General features: G+C 42.5%; 2 protein-coding genes across 4 annotated transcripts; one reads left to right on the top strand and one right to left on the bottom strand.

Moving 5' to 3' along the window:
* On the bottom strand, positions 1–3,664 carry LOC127777542 (serine/arginine-rich splicing factor RSZ21A). Of its 3 annotated transcripts, XR_008018343.1 has the most exons (7): positions 3,522–3,657; positions 3,232–3,332; positions 2,410–2,498; positions 1,682–1,916; positions 1,119–1,241; positions 878–1,009; positions 1–762 (listed from the first exon to the last, which is right to left on the bottom strand). XR_008018343.1 is itself a non-coding variant. In XM_052304148.1 (6 exons), exons 2-6 carry the CDS (start codon positions 3,318–3,320, stop codon positions 988–990), a joined length of 558 nt encoding a protein of 185 aa, XP_052160108.1. In that variant the 5' UTR covers positions 3,321–3,332; positions 3,522–3,664; the 3' UTR covers positions 713–987. The 3 variants fall into 3 exon arrangements, 2 of the variants coding, with proteins under 2 accessions (XP_052160108.1, XP_052160109.1); XM_052304148.1 differs by having other exon boundaries at positions 713–1,009; positions 3,522–3,664; XM_052304149.1 differs by having other exon boundaries at positions 713–1,009; positions 3,232–3,326.
* A 5,598-nt stretch (positions 3,665–9,262) lies between these two features.
* On the top strand, positions 9,263–11,180 carry LOC127777233 (UDP-glycosyltransferase 73B4-like). Its single transcript, XM_052303793.1, has one exon. It carries the CDS (start codon positions 9,334–9,336, stop codon positions 10,981–10,983), a length of 1,650 nt encoding a protein of 549 aa, XP_052159753.1. The 5' UTR covers positions 9,263–9,333; the 3' UTR covers positions 10,984–11,180.
* Positions 11,181–17,775: the final 6,595 nt, after the last annotated feature.

Genomic DNA, 17,775 nt, shown 5'->3' with positions numbered 1-17,775 from the left:
TGATATGAATATGATCACATTTCGACGACGAAATTGAATAACATCTGGCATTTTTCACCCGTAGATGCAATCAGATACCCTAAGAAATAACCATTCACCACATTAATTTGACGAACAAATGCTAAGCAAATGAAATCAGACGCCGGGGAAGCAGTGGAAACGAAGGCGACGTCCGGGAAGCAGTGGTGGCGAAGGCTCTTGGCTAGACGGCAGCACGCAGGGTAGGCTGAGGCAGTGCAGAAGGAAGATCATGGAGAGCAAAACCTCTGGCTGCATCCAACAAAATCTTAAGCAGGCTTGCACAGACACAGTGCTTGCTGAGCTGAAATCGGCCTTGTCAAAAAGCACTCCTCTGGTGACCTCATTTACCTGCCACAAGGCGTGACGGACAGGGCAGGGGTGTAAATCATCCAACTGAATACTGCAGCTCCTCGGATTGCAGATTCATTTTCTGGAGTCTATGCCTAGGAAGAACTTTGTTTCACCAATACTTCCAGATGCTGCACTTACTGTTGTTCCGAAGACAATATTACCAAAGTTTTATTACGATAAAAGAAGGCCATTACTGTTTTCTGATGAGCAGCATCTTCAACGAAGTATATGGATCACGAAGAGGTGTTGTAGGCAGATACTAATGGGGCTGTATGACGTTTGCATGAAGCAGGCGAGGGCGCGCGTAGAATGAAGAGCGAAGAACACAACCACGAAGATATAACTGGTAGCCGTAGTCGGCCGAGTCGTTTAAGCAGTGCAGGCCGATGCCTTATTGACACACAGAAAGACAGTTGAACTTAGTTGAATACACATCCAATCATAAGTTTCTCGAGTAATATAACTTCAAACACAAAGCATAATAAGGTAGATAAGTTATGAGAACCTTAATCAAAGTCCAGAGTTGATGATGATCTTTGGAGTAGGGCATTGTTCATAGCTGACAACCCACAAAGTAACATTTGTAACAGCAGTCTTTAGACATTAGGTTCAGCTCTAACTTCTGCTGCGGCGATATCTGACACCATAAATGGAACATATTAGAGATTGTCAAAGAGCGAATGATGAAAATGGTTAACTCAGTTAGAAACAGTAAAATGATAACTGCTTACTGAAATCTGCATTACCCGTTATCATAGGCAGGAGATTCATCACGGCCACGGTTGTATTGTGGTGACCTGCTATAGCTGCGTGCACGAGCCGGTGACACACTACGACGCCTTGGAGAGCGCCCTGCAGGGCTGTAACTTCTGCTCACATAGCAAATCATTTATAACATTATCAGATATGCTATTCTTCTTCTTCGTGTAAATATACTAGTTACATACACAAAACAGGGCATAAATGCTACACTATTCTTTGCTAGCACTTACTATCCTACATGTTGGGAAATGGCAACAGGTGGATAAATACTGAATAGAAAAAATTACAAGCTTTATCTTAGTGTTTGTAAATTTGGACCATAGGCACCCCTAAATTAACAAATTGTGTGCAGGTCATATAATGTTTTACAATGAATACAGAAAGAGAACTTAGTTGTATCAAAGAGTGAGTAGGGTTGCAAACCACTAAGACTGAAATCCATAGCAGAACCAACAGTCCCAACAATGGTATTGTGACTATTAACTTATAGTAACAAAAAGCTTTTAACTATTGCAACATTGTAATAGTTATTTGACATTTTGATTACCTTCTGCCATAGCTTGGACTCCTGCGGTACCTGGGACTTCTGCTGCGGCTGCGGCTCCTGCTACGACGCCTTCCACTGCCTAGACCCCCGGAACCAATCCTCAAACGGCATTCACGAGCAAAGTGCCCAGTCTCACCACATTCATAACACTTGCTCTCAGAGCTACCATATCGATCACGGCCACCACGACCACTGCTTGCATTACGAGACAGCTCAACTCTCCATCCATTCTTGCCTATAAAAGAAGCCATTTAAAAATTAGAAATTCAGAGTTGTCACTACTGTTTGTTTTACGCCTTATCGCCTCACCCCACTTCCCCCATAAATGTAGGATCTTGACCCTCTTGACAATGTCTAATTCACCAACCAAACAACTTATACATCCAAGTGATTAATGCACACACATGAAATTGCTCTAACATAACAGTGCAAGGAGGTGTTTTAGTGGATGAGGGAGAGGGACTGGGGAGGAAAAGCATAATCTAAACAGCAGGCCACATCACATTCACATAATTCTGGTACTAAAACAAAGTATAGATATAATGGTAACACATGTCATAACTAATAGGCATATGTCATAGCCTCTGAAAGAAGTTTAACTTTCACAAGATATTTTTGCAAGCAAAGACCACCCTGTAACTCACCAAAAGAAAATCAGAGCAGAAAGATTCTCAGAGGTGATAGATCCAACTGACAGAGGCTATGTTCTCATAAAAGCATTCACATACCATCTATATCACGAATTGCATCCTGAGCATCCCTCCTGTCATCAAAATCAATGAATGCAAAACCTGGTGGCTTTCTTGCGACCCATACACTGCTTGCACAAAACAAAAATAAGCAAACTGCATCAGGACAATCAGCATCAAACATAATTTGAATTGTGGGTGCAAAATACAAATACATGGCCTCAGGCAAGAAACTTATTGGCAGCACATCAAGAAAATAAGAAAAAGTTAGGCAACAGAAAAACCGTAAAAGCATCTCCAGCATACAGTAAATTAGCCATACAAGTGAGATATCTGAATGAGTTGAATTTGTATCCTGATAAAATCTAATCCAAGGTGCTTGAAGTCTAGTGTTTGGTTGGAGGCCATTGATGTCAGGTAGATGGGTACACTGCAATCTAAAGCCTGGATGCCATAGCTGGGAAGTAATTGTGCTCTAGAAAGATCAATACATCTCAAAATGAATAAATAATTAAATAACGACTTGTAATAAGATAATCTTGAGTAAAATGAATCCATCAAATTCCCTCTCTACCTCTTCTATTACAGTAAGATCTACTAGGGTCGGAACAGGATTTCAGAAAAGCCTACAACATTTAAAATTTCACCGTGCACTGCTGGTATGGCTAATCGTCTTCCCCAAAAGTTACATAAATGTGGCTGCATAGGTAACTCAGGCCCTAGAACGAGTTTGGCTGTTCCGATGGTGGGCTAAAGCTACGTTCCCCCATATGATTCACACATACACATGCGCACGCAGCTCTAGCAGAAAACCGAAACAATCGCACACAATCCATACCACAGGTGGGTTGAGTCACTAACCTCCGAAGAACTCCAAAGACGCGGAACTCGTCCTCGAGCTCCCGCGCCGTCACGCGGGGATCCAGGTTTCCGACGTACACGCGGGCCATCGCAACCTGCACCTATCAAATCGCCAAAAGAAGACAAAAATACAATCGGATTAAACAACGAATCACGTAAACGACGTAGAGACCTGCCCCCCGAGACCGACAGATCTAATCCCGCAAGGGGCCGTGCGAGCGGATCTAGGGTTTGGGATCACGAAGGGGGGGAGGTACGAGGGGGGCGAGAGGCGGGAGCGGATCACCCACCTGCTCCGGTCGCGATCTCAAGGGACCTCACGGCGGCGGCGGCGGCAGCGGCGGCAGCGGCGGCGAGGAATTCTGCGGCGGCGCACGGAGAGGAGAGGGGTGGAGTGGTGGGTGGGCGAGATCCCGAGATGGAGAGTTCGAGAAGACGACAGGGAAGAGATGGGGGTGAGATGATATATGTGGGGTTGGGCTTGTGCGGGGAAACGGCACGCGGTTTGGGCCTGGGTCTTTGGGCCCGTGGACTCATAGTGGGCTTATTGTTTTCACTTTTTTTGGAATAAGTTCACTCTCAGTACCTCAACTTCAGATCGAGTCTACATGACGTCCCCCTAATCCTCAATGTTAGAAATGTTGACCCCTCAAGTATTCGAAACCATGTAAAATAAGTACCTTAGCAATATGTACCATATTATCCTCGGTTTTTGTTGACGTGGCATATGTCGGCGCACACTTGTCAATGACCATTTCCCTTTCACCCCCCCCCCTCCCTCCCCCCTCTCTCTCAATCTCTACTCTATGCCCATATCATCGGGCAGCGCCCAGCAATAGACGGTGAGGAAGAGCAGCCGGTGAGGAGGATGGCACCACCGACAGCAGCAGCTCCGGCACCCTCGACCTCTCGTGAACTCATTGCCCTCCACCACCACCCGCTCTGCACATCCTAACCAAACCTTGCCGTGCTACCGACACCTCATGTCGCCTCGCCCTCTGTAGCCTCCCGCTCGTGTTCCACGAGCTAGAGTGGGATCTCATCATGGTTGCCAGTGTTGAAGGGGTAGACGTTGGGACCACCAACGACAGCATTTCGGCTTGACGAGCTCCTCCCTCGCGTCTGCCTGCCCCCTCCCTCGTATTCTTTCACGTCGTCGACCTCGTCAGCAGCCGGGGACTCTACAATGGCGAGGTTGGCATCCACAAGAAGCTCACCTCCAACTCACCCCACCGCCGAGGTAGTCTGGTGTGGTGCGGTGCGACGACCGCCGCAGGGGTGTTCACCGCTACCTCCACCAAGAAGATGTGGGTGAGGTCACCTGCGGCTTCAGTGGGTGCTTAAGGTGGTGACGGCGGAGCTTGGCCGGGCTAGCCAGGACTGCCAGCGGCTACATCAGCGGATCGGCTTGATGAGCTCCTCTGCAATAGCGAGATCGGCATCCGCAAGGAGCTCGCCTTTGACTCCCCCGCTGGCGAGGTAGTCTAGAGTGGTGCGGTGAGACGCCCGCCACAGGGGCATTCGCCCCCGCCGAGAAGACGCGGGCGAGGTTAGCTATGGCTTTGTTGGGCACTCGAGGCGGCGTCGATAGAGGCGGAGCTCGGCCGGGCTCGCCGGCCACCTCTCCCCCCTCCGCCAGCGGCGGCCTCCCGGGCTCACCAAAGAAAGGAGAAGAAAGAAAAGAAAATAGAATAAAGAAGATATGCAGACCCCACATTTTCTCTTATCACTTACATGTGGGCCTTTTTATTGCTGACTAGGATACCACTTTAACTCTAATTGCATGGTTTTGTATTGTTTAGGGGTGAAGATTTCTGGTATTGGAGATAAGGGATGTGAAACAAACTCAACATAGAGTCGAGTGACGATCGGTGAACTTATTCTCTTTTTTTTTTTTGAGAAAGAGTGAGAGATAGTTGGCTTGTTCGGTTGGGCCATATGAACATCTATCTTGCAGCTATGCTAGTTGCTACTAGTAGTTGTGTGATTGGGCAGCAATTGAGATCCCATGCAGTACTGTATGTGCAGTACTGCAAACGACCTGCATCTGTGATTGGGAGATGAGAATTTCCAATGTGCATGGAAACTCAAAATTTGTGACCACAAGGTTTACAGAGTATAATAACAAACTTAGAGCCTGTTTAGATCCCCTGGCAAAATTTTTTACACTGTCACATCGAATGTTTGGACACATGTGTGGAGTATTAAATATAAGAAAAATAAACTAATTACACAGATTGCGTGTAAATTGCAAGACGTATCTTTTAAGCCTAATTGCTCCATGACCTGATAATGTGGTGCTAAAGTAAACATTTGCTAATAACGGATTAATTAGGCTTAATAAATTCGTCTCGCAGTGTACATGCGGAATCTATAATTTGTTTTGTTATTAGTCTATATTTAATACTTCAAATATGTGTCCATATATTTAATGTGACACGCCAAAACTTTTGGCCGCTGTATCTAAACACTCCATTATTTATTTTTAAGACTTGTGAGAAGATTGATTTGACTACCACTGCCATAATAGGTTGGACTAGTTATTATTAATTTGAAGCGAAAATATACATTATAACCAATATGATACTATACATTTTGATTTTTGTTTTTTTAGTTCATTTTTATTTAATTTTTCATAAAATAAACTTCTAATAACTTGTTCACATTTCATCCCTATGTGATAAGCACAGCAAATGTTATTGCAAAAGCAATAGTAGCATGGCAAGTGGCAACAATGATTTATGTGACTTTTTAGTTGTCCAGCAACACCTACCAAAAAATAATACTATAGCGGAACAATTTCGGTACGGTGGAATAGTACGAAACAGTTTTTGTGTGCTAGACTAGTGGTGGCCACGTGAATAAGTCGTGGGTGTTGACTCCATCAATTAATATTCGAAATCTTGATGCTTACTACCCTTCTGAAGGGAAGTACGGCTGGCTTTTGCCAGCCTAAACCTTTTATTCATTTCAAAAGGTTGGGAACATTACGGCTGTGTTTAGTTTATCTCAAAGTTTAGATTTTAGTTAAAAATAGAGATTACGTGGCTGAAAAGTTATGTGTATATAACATGTTGATGTGATGAAAAAGGACTGAAGTTTAGATTCAAACTTTAGATCTAAACATAGCATGTAACAAAAGTTAGTGTACTGGTGGGAGAGAAATCTAGAAGGTCGATAATGCTCATACTTGCGCATGTCGTCTGCAGTACCACAGGGGATGTCAATTGGCGCACATGCGCTTAAGCTTTTACCAATGCTGATCGCTGCATATTCGGTCCTCTCCCTCGTCAAGTTTGTAGTGCTGTACTAGTGTACTGCTACGTTGAACAAGGTACATTTGTTGGATTTCCTCGTTTCGTATTTGAAATTAGTGGTCAACTATGACGATGAGGCCCCGTTCGGACACAGAGGCAAGGCTGAGCTAATCAGCTGGTACACATAAAACGAGGTGATCATTAACGAGTAATTAATTAAATATTATTTATTATAAATTTAAAATTGAATTTATTTAATTTTTAAAGAAAAATTTATATTGGAAGTACGTACCATGAAAAACGTGCTCTTAAAATACAAGCTAATAACCTAGCTGAGAAGTTAATAATTAAGAATGGTCCTAAAAATGGGACATTTTAGTAATACAACTAGCTGCCTTAAGCAATTCTCTCTATCATAGTTATTAGCACTGGACCAGATGTCAAACCGGTGAGCCCTCAGTTTACAATGAGTATGGTACTCCAACCAGTTCGACCACCGATTCAACACGGCTCAAATATGTACGTGTCTCTAACTAAATCGTCAACGTGGGTTCAACCGGTTTTTCTCTGATCTGATTGCATGGCCGATCTTTTAGCTAGACCGAATCGGCTGAGGCTTTGGTTCTGGCTTTTTTCTGATTGGACCACTGATTCGGTCCGATCTTAATAACTACTCCATTCGTTCTAAAATGACGGAGGTACTATCTCCATCCCAAATTATAAGAATCTAGTAATAGATATGACACATTGTACATTGTAGTACTTCGAATCTTAATACTATGAAATGTCACATCTGGTACTAGTTTCTTATGTTTTGAGATATAGTGAGTAGTATGTTGTCCACTGCAGATTATCTACTACAACACATCAAATGAGTTGAAGATTTATAGTTGTACTCAGCATACTCCCTCCGTCTAATAAAAAGTTCAACTATAGCTATGAACCTGACACACATATCTAGATTTATAGCTACGATTTATTTTCTATAGAACAAAGAGTGTAGAAGGTAGTATCAAGTTAATTTGGACCTCGGAGTTCAACCTTCATGTTCGTTTGTAGTTGTACTTATATAGAGTGCTACGTCCATCTCATAATAATTGTATTTTTAGTATTCAAATTTGCCCCCAAAACAGTTGTCACAGTAAAGTACTAATGGTCTCATCAATGATTTCTCATTCAAATTTCTCTATATTCTACCCTCAACCACTCCCCAACTTTTACCTATGCACCATTTGATGAGGGGCACCATAGTTTTTCTTTTGAAACCTTAATACTCCATCCACAAAAGTTTGATATATTTCACATTTAAGTTTTTTTTAAATAAGTTGTTCCTATTTATAGTCTTTATACATTCAAGACTTAAATGATGAGATAAATTAAATGTTTGATTAAGACTTAAGGAGTCATCTAAATACTCACTGGTTGCATGCTTGCATTCACTCTTTGATTTTGTAACATCGAAGATGATTTAATTTTTCCTTAGTCTTTGTGACAAAAAAAAATAATAGGTGCAACTTTTGTGGATGAAGTGAGTATATGCTAAATAATCTAGAATTATAATATTTGGGGACAGAGGTAGTAATAACAACTAAGAGCAAGTATAATAGGAGGCTGTAAGTCGGCTAAATGCTAAGGTGGAGGAGAGAAGAGAGGAGAGAGAAAAAGCGGGCTGTAAACTTACAGCCAACTTGGACACAATAACCAAGAAATTATGTGAGAAAGACAAGTGGGCCATGTATTAATTATAAATAGCTAACTATTATATGTGTGGGTTAAGAGAAGGCTGAAAAAAACCTTATAGCCAATAAGTCGTCATCGCAGGCATATGAGTACCTTTCTTAATTAATGCATGAGTGTACCTTTCTTAATTAATGCATGCTTGGACCAGCAATAAATCCTTGGATTTTTTTTAAGATACTATTTAAAGCGTATTCAGATATTTAATTAATATTTATAGATATCACGATTAATTTAATCGAGAAATCGAGAGATAGAGTTATGCTCTCACGATTTCAGTGACCTCATCAATATTGTCTTTTTAATATACTAAGACCATGTTTAGATGGGACTAAAACTTTTAAGTACCTATCACATCGGATGTTTGGACACTAATTATAAATATTAAACATAGACTATTAATAAAACATATCCATAATTTTGGACTAATTCGCGAGACGAATCTATTGAGCCTAATTAATCCATGATTAGTCTATGTGATGCTACAATAAACATTCTCTAATTATAGATTAATTAGGCTTAAAAATTTGTCTCGCAAATTAGCTTTCATTTATGTAATTAGTTTTGTAAGTAGCCTATATTTAATACTCTAAATTAGTGTCTAAATATAGAGACTAAAGTTAAGTCCCAGTATCCAAACACCACCTAAATTGACTTATTAGGTGTTGTCACAGTTTACTTGACGGAGATATTCATTACAGTTGAGCAACTTAAAGTTTGTCAACACTATCACTATGCATATTCATTTGTGCCTATCTACCATTAGAACAACCAAAATCTAAACTCTAGAAATTATTATGCAATGGGATAAAGTGGGTATATTTTAAAGCTTACTAATATGCAAGCATATCAAATCCTCATCCACCACGTCATTTTCACATTATTTCAAAATATTTCTATCCATCGTTTATAGTATAATATTAACAAAAATTCATATGAAATATTGCCATATAGGGCATCATCTAAGATGGTGTTTGGAAAGTAGAGACTAGACAGCTTTTGCCCCTCCCATAGAGACTAAAATTTTTGTGAGTTTAATCCCTCCTTTTCAAACACCGCATAATATATAAAATTATAGAGAAGTATAGAACCATAAGCATGCAAACACATGGTACACAATATAAAGCCTTCGTTACTGCACTTTGTTGCCAATTATTGTAGCTCACCAAACTACCCATTGTCCAACGCTTCGTCGAACACCATGCCCGCCTCCGCCGCCGCCGACGACGCCACACGCCCTGCCGCAGAGGGCGTCGGCGGCAACGACGGCGCCACCCTGGCCGGCCGCGACCACGTCGTCGTCTTCCCGCTCATGTCCAAAGGCCACATGATCCCGCTCCTCCACTTCGCCGCGGCGCTCGCGGCGCACCACGGCGACCACCTCCGCGTCACGCTCGTCACCACCCCGGCCAACCTCGCCTTCGCGCGCCGCCGCCTGCCGCCGTCGCCGTCGGTGCGCGTCGTCGCCATCCCGTTCCCGGCGCACCCGCAGATCCCGCCCGGCGTCGAGTCCACCGACGCGCTCCCGTCGCAGTCCCTCTTCCCGGCGTTCCTCCGCGCCACGGCGCTGCTCCGGGAGCCCTTCGCCGAGTTCCTCGCGTCCCTGCCGTCGCCGCCGCCGCTCGTGCTCGTCTCTGACTTCTTCCTCGGGTTCACGCAGCGCGTCGCGGACGACGCCGGCGTCCGCCGCCTCACGTTCAACGGCATGTCGCCCTTCTCCCTGGCGCTCTGCTTCACCCTCGCCTCGAGGCGACCACACGTCGGCGTCGAGGGCGGCGCGGAGTTCCACGTGCCCGGCTTCCCGGACGACGTGAGGATCACCGCCGACGAGGTCCCGGACGCCGTGATCCAGGGGGGCAACCCCGACGACCCGGTGACGCAGTTCCTCCACGACGAGGTCCGCGACTGGGACCACCGGAGCTGGGGCGTCCTCGTCAATAGCTTCGCCGCGCTCGACGGCGACTACGCGGCCATCCTCGAGTCGTTCTACCACCCCGGATCCCGCGCGTGGCTCGTCGGCCCACTGTTCCTCGCCGCCGGCGAGTCGCCGGAGACGAAGCAGGAGGAAGACGACGACGACGACGACGACCCGGAAGGCTGCGTCGCTTGGCTCGACGAGCGGGCGGCGAGGCCAGGGTCGGTGGTGTACGTGTCGTTCGGCACGCAGGCGCACCTCCCCGACGCGCAGCTCGACGAGCTCGCGCACGGGCTAGTGGACTCCGGCCACGCCTTCCTCTGGGCCATCGGCCGGTCCGGCGGCGAGTGGTCGCCGCCGGTGGACGCCGGCGGCGACGGGAAGATCGTCCGCGGCTGGGTGCCACAGCGCCGCGTGCTGTCCCACCCGGCGGTGGGCGCGTTCGTCACCCACGCCGGCTGGAACTCCGTCCTGGAGAGCCTCGCCGCCGGCCGGCCGATGCTGGCGTGGCCGGTGATGGCGGAGCAGGCGGCGAACGCGAAGCTCGTGGCGGACATCATCGGCGCCGGCGTCCGCGTGGTCCACGGTGGCGGCGTCGTCGTCGGGCGCGCGGAGGTGGCCGGCAAGGTCGGGCGGCTGATGGACAGCGGCGAGGAGGGCCGCGCGATCCGCGCCAGGGCCGAGGAGGTCCGGGAGGCGGCGCGCGCGGCGGTGGGGGAGGGCGGCGCGTCGCGGGAGGCACTGTGGCGGCTGGTCGACGAGCTGCGGTCAAGCTACGTCGTCGCCGGCGACGGCACGGCGGCGGCGGCGAGCTCGGAGAATGGCGACAGTGGCAAGTGTTGAGCGAACTGTAGAACACGTCGACACAATGGCAAGTGATCGACCTCATGTCATTTCAAGTTTGAATAAAATTCGTACTCTGGGCCTGTTTAGGGGTGCTTAAATCCTACCCTAAAATTTTATACCCTGTCACATTAAATATTTATCATCTATATAAAATATTAAATATAAACTAAAAAATAATTAATTGCACATATTGCGACTAATTTACGAGCCAAATCTTTTAAACCTAATTGCTCCATGATTTGACAATATTATGATACAGTAAACATTTGCTAATGACGGATTTATTAAGTATAATAAATCCGTCTCGCGGTTTACTGACGGATTCTGTAATTAGTTTTTTTATTTGACTACGTTTAATACTTTAAATATGTGTCTGAATATCCAGTATGACACGGCAAAATTTCCACACCTGGATCTAAACCCTACCCTAAAATTTTACCTCCTTTCTGAACATTTAAACACACGTACGAAGTATTAAATATATGCTAAAAACTAATTACACATATTACGACTAATTTACGAGACAAATCTTTTAAGCTTTATTACTCCATGATTTGATAATATGGTGCTATTAGTTTTTTTTATTAGTGCCCGAACACCATATGCAACACCCTATATAATACCTGATGTGCTACGCAGAAACTTTACACCCCTGAATCTAAACAACGCCTATAGTATTTACTCTCTCCGTGTCAGGTTATAAAACGTTTTGACTTGGTTAAAGTCAAACTGCTTTAAGTTTGACTAAGTTTGGAGAAAAAGTGTAACATTTTCAACCCAAGACAAATTTATTATGAAAATATATTTAATTATTGATTTGATGAAACTAATTTAGTATTATAAATATTACTATATTTGTTTATAAACTTAGTCAAATTTAAATCAGTTTGACTTTGACCAAAGTCAAGACGTCTTAGGGGATGTTTAGATCCAGATGTGTAAAGTTTTGGCGTGTCATATCAGGTATTACATATGGTGTCGCGTAGGGTGTTTGGGCGCTAATAAAAAAACTAATTACAGAATCCGTCAGTAAACCGCGAGATAATTTTATTAAGCCTAATTAATCCGTTATTAGCAAATGTTTACTTTAGCACAACGTTGTCAAATTATAAAGCAATTAGCTTAAAAGAACAGTCTCTCTAGTTGTTTTTTAGCCTAATTAATACTACTTCATGCACGTGTTTAATGTTCGATATTATGTGTTCAATGTTCGATGTGACCAGGGAGAAAAATCAGGGCGGAGGGAGTACTATCCATTCCAACGACCGGTGGCCTAGGCCACTGCTAGTGTGTTTGTCACTACCCCTACTCCTACATCTCAGACCCTGTTTAGGTAGGACTAAAAATTAAGTCCCTATTACATCGAATGTTTAGACACTAATTATAAATATTAAACATAGACTATTAATAAAACCCATCTATAATCTTGGACTAATTCGCGAGACGAATCTATTAAGCCTAATTAATCTATGATTAGCCTATGTGATGCTACAGTAAACATTCTCTAATTATGGATTAATTAGGCTTAAAAAATTTGTCTCATATATTAGATTTTATTTATGTAATTAGTTTTGTAAGTAGTCTATATTTAATACTCTAAATTAGTATCTAAATATAGAGATTAAAGTTAAGTCTCTGGATCCAAACACCACCTCAGCATCTGGCACTGGCAGAGTGGCAGTGCTGCTGCTGCACGCCTGCACCGGCTCACTGCCATGAGCAAATTGTTCACTCGAGAATAGTATAGTAACTCTTTTGAAACTCCAATGATTCAATAAAAAAAAGTACTACAGAATTATCGTGTCAAAATACTATTATTCGAAAAGAACAAGAAAACTATAGAAGGGTCTTTTCACTTTGATACCAAAGAAAACAATACCAAATGTTGATATTGTCAAAATTTTGACAACTATACTAAAATTTTGACATAGTTGCCAAAATTTTAGCAACCGGTAGGATTTCTTATATTGTTACCAAAATTTAGCAGCAAACTAAATATAGCCATTTTTTAGCAATTTTATCAAAATTTAGTAAGGTTAAAAATGGCATCAAAATGAACATGCCCGAAATCACTCTTTGGTGGAAAAATACATGAATCACAAGAAACATACACACAAAGGATTATTTTTCAAGAGATGAACCTGATCATGCCAACGTACACACAAGAAACGTACGGAGTACGTGTCGTTCGGCACGCTCGCGTACGGCCGGCACGGGGTAGTGGACTCCGGCCACGCCTTCCTCTGGGCCATCGGCCGGTCCGGCGGCGACGGGAAGATCGTCCGTGGCTTGGTCCCACAACGCGCGTTCGTCACCCACGCCGGCTGGAACTCCGTGCTGGAGAGCCTCGCCGCCGGTCGTCCGACGCTGACGTGGCCAGTGATGGCGGAGCAGGTGGAGAACGCGAAGCACGTGGCGGACATCCTCGGCGCTGGCGTCCGCGTGGACCGCCTCCTCCGGGGCTAGTGGAAAAAACCGGACCGGGCGCTGGTGTTCGCGTGGACCGCCTCCTCCGGGCCTTCGGGGGCCGAACGCCGCCGCTGTTGTCGGGCGCGTGGAGGTAGGGGTGGTAATGGGTCAAGGCCCGTGGATTCTTTCACAACCCATTAACTCTTAAATATTTTTAGCAAAAAAATACTAAATTTCAGCACAACCTTTTTTTACCCAACCATCACATTTTCTAGACCAAAATGTTGGGCCCATTACCACCCCTACGTGGAGGTGGCCAGCAAGGTCCGGCGGCTAATGGACGACGGCGAGGAGGGCCACGCAAGTATGCGACCCGCGCCATGTGTGGATGAGGTTTTTTATTAGTGTCCAAACATCTCATACGACACCTGTATAATACCCGATGTGACACGCCAAAACTTTACACCCCTAGATCTAAACACCTCCTAAGTCTAATGCAAGCACTTGGACACGATTGATTTGACTAGCTTAGCCTGTGGTAACTGTACATCAGCGATAACAAATTGATTCGGTTACGCATGTGTGCATTTGGGTGATTTTTACAATAAACTAAATAGGAGGTGTGTATTTGCGGCAAAATGACTCATGAGGTGGAATATCAAACTCAAGTGACTTATGAGGTGAATTTTGTAATTTTCCCTTCTTATAATGTTGGATAGGAAAAAAAAAATACAGAATTAAAGTGTCTTATCGCTTTAAATCTTTGGGCTCCTTTACAACAAAAGAAAAGTAGAGAAACTTAAAAAGATTTGAATCATAAAGAAAAGTTTTTATGAGTCTAATTTTAACAAAGGATTGAGTCTGTAGAACTCCTTTGAAATTCCTATGAAATGACATGATTCATGATAATTTTGAAGGATTCCTAGCATTAACTCCAAATTCTTAGAATTTTTCATGTGTGTCTACATCTCTAAATCCTATGTGTTTTCCTATGCTTCATCCTAACGGTTTTATGTATTTTTCATTCCATTGGATTCAAGGTGCGATGACATTTGAATCATGTGTTTTTTATATTCCCATGTTTTAAAGGAGTCCCTATAGATTAAAAAAACATAAGAAAGTTATGGGAATCATTAGTTAGGTGGAGGGTAGGAAAAACACATGAACCGATTGATATATATGATTCTTTTTCTAACAGACCGGTATTTTTATAGGGACCAAAGGAGCCCTAAGATCTTTCGCCGTTACCTCAGTTTCTCTTAAGGGCTTCAGAACGAAGGGAAGGGAAGGTGGTGTGAAGTGTAAATTGTTCCAAAGGATCCCAAAAGCAGAGCACACCTTCCTCTAGCCTGATTTCTTCCCAAAGGTGGTGTGTAGTGTAAATTAGTGTTGTCTGGATGATTTCTTCCCTGTTTTTCAATAATTGATATCGATATTATTTTAGTTTTAGCATTAACTAATTTTCATTTCTAATAAATACTTTAAATATGTTATATTATTGAGCGTTGTATAATCATAAATATAACTTCTATTCAGGAGTACTTAATATAATTATTTAAAAAGAATGCGGTTAAAATGACATGATCATAATTAACCGTGTCAATTATTTGAGAATGGAAGTATGGAACATCCGGCTTGCCTGCCTGCAGGAGCAGAACCTGGGCTTATCCCAGGCCGAAGAGGCCCAGATAAAACAAGGCTGGTCTATACTGGAAGTAGGAAGGAACATCCTGCCTGCTGCTACTGGATGCAGCTGTTCATCGCCAAGCCGTCTTGGATTATTTTTTCAGCCTCATTGGATGGCCTAATAAGCCAAAAAAAAAGCCAAATTTTGAATTTTCAAGCTTAATTTTAAGATTGATTTTGACATATTTTCAACGTAGTTTTTTTTTTCAAATTAGCTTTTAAGTCACAAAGAACACATTTATAAAAGTTTTACCCACAAATTTATTTTTATTTCCTAATAAGCCGTTTTGTCTTATTAGGAAATAAGCCAAACGATGGGGACCTTTCTCTTCTCCCGCGGAATACTAATATTTTATTACTATATAATTGCCTCCCAATAAGTGAAGGGCACAGAGTCTAAGTATGTGACATTGATTTCTGTTCCTTTAAACATGTGCACAACACATTCGTGGGTGTATGAGTATGGCGTTACCCATGCAGTGGTGTGTGTGCATGTGCGTCTCTCGTGTAATGGAAAAACAATTGTTATCACAAAGTTAGAATAATCTATAATCTTATCGTCCAAACGGGACCTTTAGGGCTCATTTGAAGCAAAAGATTGAAAAAAAGAAATAGGAAGAACAGGAAAAACGCAATATTTTGACATGAATGTAACTAAAAAATAAACGATTGCAAAATACATAAATGGTTATTTGAATAAACTAAAAGAAAAACGTAGGAATCGGATGAGAAAAATAGACTCAACATATTGAAGCTCTTGCTAACTTTTCTTTAAAATCTCTATATTATTGCCTATTCCATAGGGATTTCAAAGGAAATAATTCAATCATTTGTTTCAAAGACCTTGATAAGTACTATTTTTCTTATAGAATTAAAATCCTCTAATTTTTCTATATTTTTTTGTACAAATCAAATGGGGGCATAATCTTCTCTTTCCTGGTGATGATGTCAGTTGTCAAAGTGCAGGGATGAGTAAGCGAGTGACTCCATCCACGCCGACAAAAAAAAAAGGATTAGTGACGCTTTGGGGATTTGGTCGAAGGATGATAGTGATGTAGCGCGTGCATCGATCGATCGCACAGATGGGATGAGAATATGAGGTTCAGATTGGGGACGGCAGCATGGGACAAGGGGGTTGTTGCAGCTTGCAGGCTCAACTGATGATGAACAGTACCAGTACTCTCTCCGTTTATAAGATATTTTGACTTTGATTAAAGTTAAACTGTTTTAAGTTTGTAGAAAAATATAATAATATTTATATTACTAAATTAGTTTTATTAAATTGATAATTAAGTATATTTTTATAATAAATTTATTTTGGGTCAAAAATATTACTATTTTTTCTAAAAACTTGGTCAAACTTGAAGCAGTTTGATTTTGACTAAAGTCAAAACATCTTATAACATGAAAGGGAGGAGTAAGTTATGGGTTATGGCACATTGAGCTGACGATCACTTTGATCAGGGATTCTTTTGGTTTATTTTGATTTCGGAGGATGCAGGAGTTTACAAGCACACCAGATATGCTTATCTGAATAGCCTATTTGATTTTGTAAGTAAAGGGTAACAAACCGAAAATAACTTAGTTATAAATTTTGTTCTTTCAATCTTGCCATGGCAAGGCAGAAAAAACTTGTCAGTGATTAACCACTGGTAAATCTAGTAGCCCACACTTAAATCCATGAATTCTTTTTCAAAAGAAAATTTAAAATTGTTGTACAGAAATCCAGTGAAGGGCAAGACAATGGAGCACATTTTTCGATTGAAAAAGATAATATACAGAACCTTTTTATTTGCATCAGTTCTGTTCTTTATGCAAGTATTTATTTGCAATATTACCTCAATAGAGAACCTCTGTCGAGTCTGTCAGAATGGTAGAAATTTTTAGGGTCTTCGTGGAGTAGATATTATGCATTAACTTTGCTGGATTTATACATGAATCAATTTAATTGCAGGAATTGTGGAAGAAAACCAGAAAACTCACGTTCATCATTTGCAACTTGTCTAACAAAAAAAAAACTAAAACTATGTTTCAGTACCTTAATATCAAACTATATTAAAAAAAAACGATGCGCAGGAGTGACCACACTTGTTTATTGGATAGCATTTCAAACTTAAAATCTCCAACCTGTCATGGTAATTGCTGACAGTTCCTCAACTACTCATGTGCAACTAGCAGTCTTAAATCTCCAATCTTTTAAGCTACTTCACTGATCATCTCTCAAGCTTCTATATTGTGTAATGTAAACTGGTACTTATATTTGATTATTTTTTTCTGAAGATGGCCCAGACCTGTTTCTCCTTTCCTTGACCTCTTCTATCTCCAATTCTCCATGGTCTTCAGACCTGCTAATACTGAACTACTCATGCTTTGCTTGTTGTGTCTGAACCTTGTCATCTACTCAAGATGATGCATGCATGCTAGCTTTGCTCCTGTTCTCCTAACATGGTCAATTCCAAACATGCTTTTGTGCCGATTGACCGGTCGCATTCAACTTTAGCTCACCCGGATTTGTGAACTAATGATGCATCCAGCATGAACACACCGTGAACTTGAGTTAAAAACAAGCGAAAAGAATTCAAAAGTTCGCTTTACTGTAGCTGTATGTGGTCCTCTGCTCTCTACAAAATTTGACTCACCAGCTTAGCTTAGTGACCTAGGTGGCACAAATGCACAATACAAGCTACCATTCTG

The sequence above is a fragment of the Oryza glaberrima genome, chromosome 6 (genome assembly GCF_000147395.1).
Source record: "Oryza glaberrima chromosome 6, OglaRS2, whole genome shotgun sequence".
In the NCBI taxonomy this organism is placed as follows: Eukaryota; Viridiplantae; Streptophyta; class Magnoliopsida; order Poales; family Poaceae; genus Oryza; species Oryza glaberrima.
This window is presented reverse-complemented; position numbering and strand designations above follow the sequence as displayed.

Bases quoted from the DNA above. Each gene is read 5' to 3' on its own strand.
- LOC127777233 (XM_052303793.1), top strand. From the start codon at position 9,334: ATGGTACACAATATAAAGCCTTCGTTACTGCACTTTGTTGCCAATTAT.
- LOC127777542 (XM_052304148.1), bottom strand. From the start codon at position 3,320: ATGGCCCGCGTGTACGTCGGAAACCTGGATCCCCGCGTGACGGCGCGG. The intron at 2,499-3,231 runs GTTAGTGACTCA...TTGTGCAAGCAG, and splicing joins GTCTTTGGAGTTCTTCGGAG to TGTATGGGTCGCAAGAAAGC. The intron at 1,917-2,409 runs GTATGTGAATGC...CTTCTTTTATAG, and splicing joins TGCAATTCGTGATATAGATG to GCAAGAATGGATGGAGAGTT.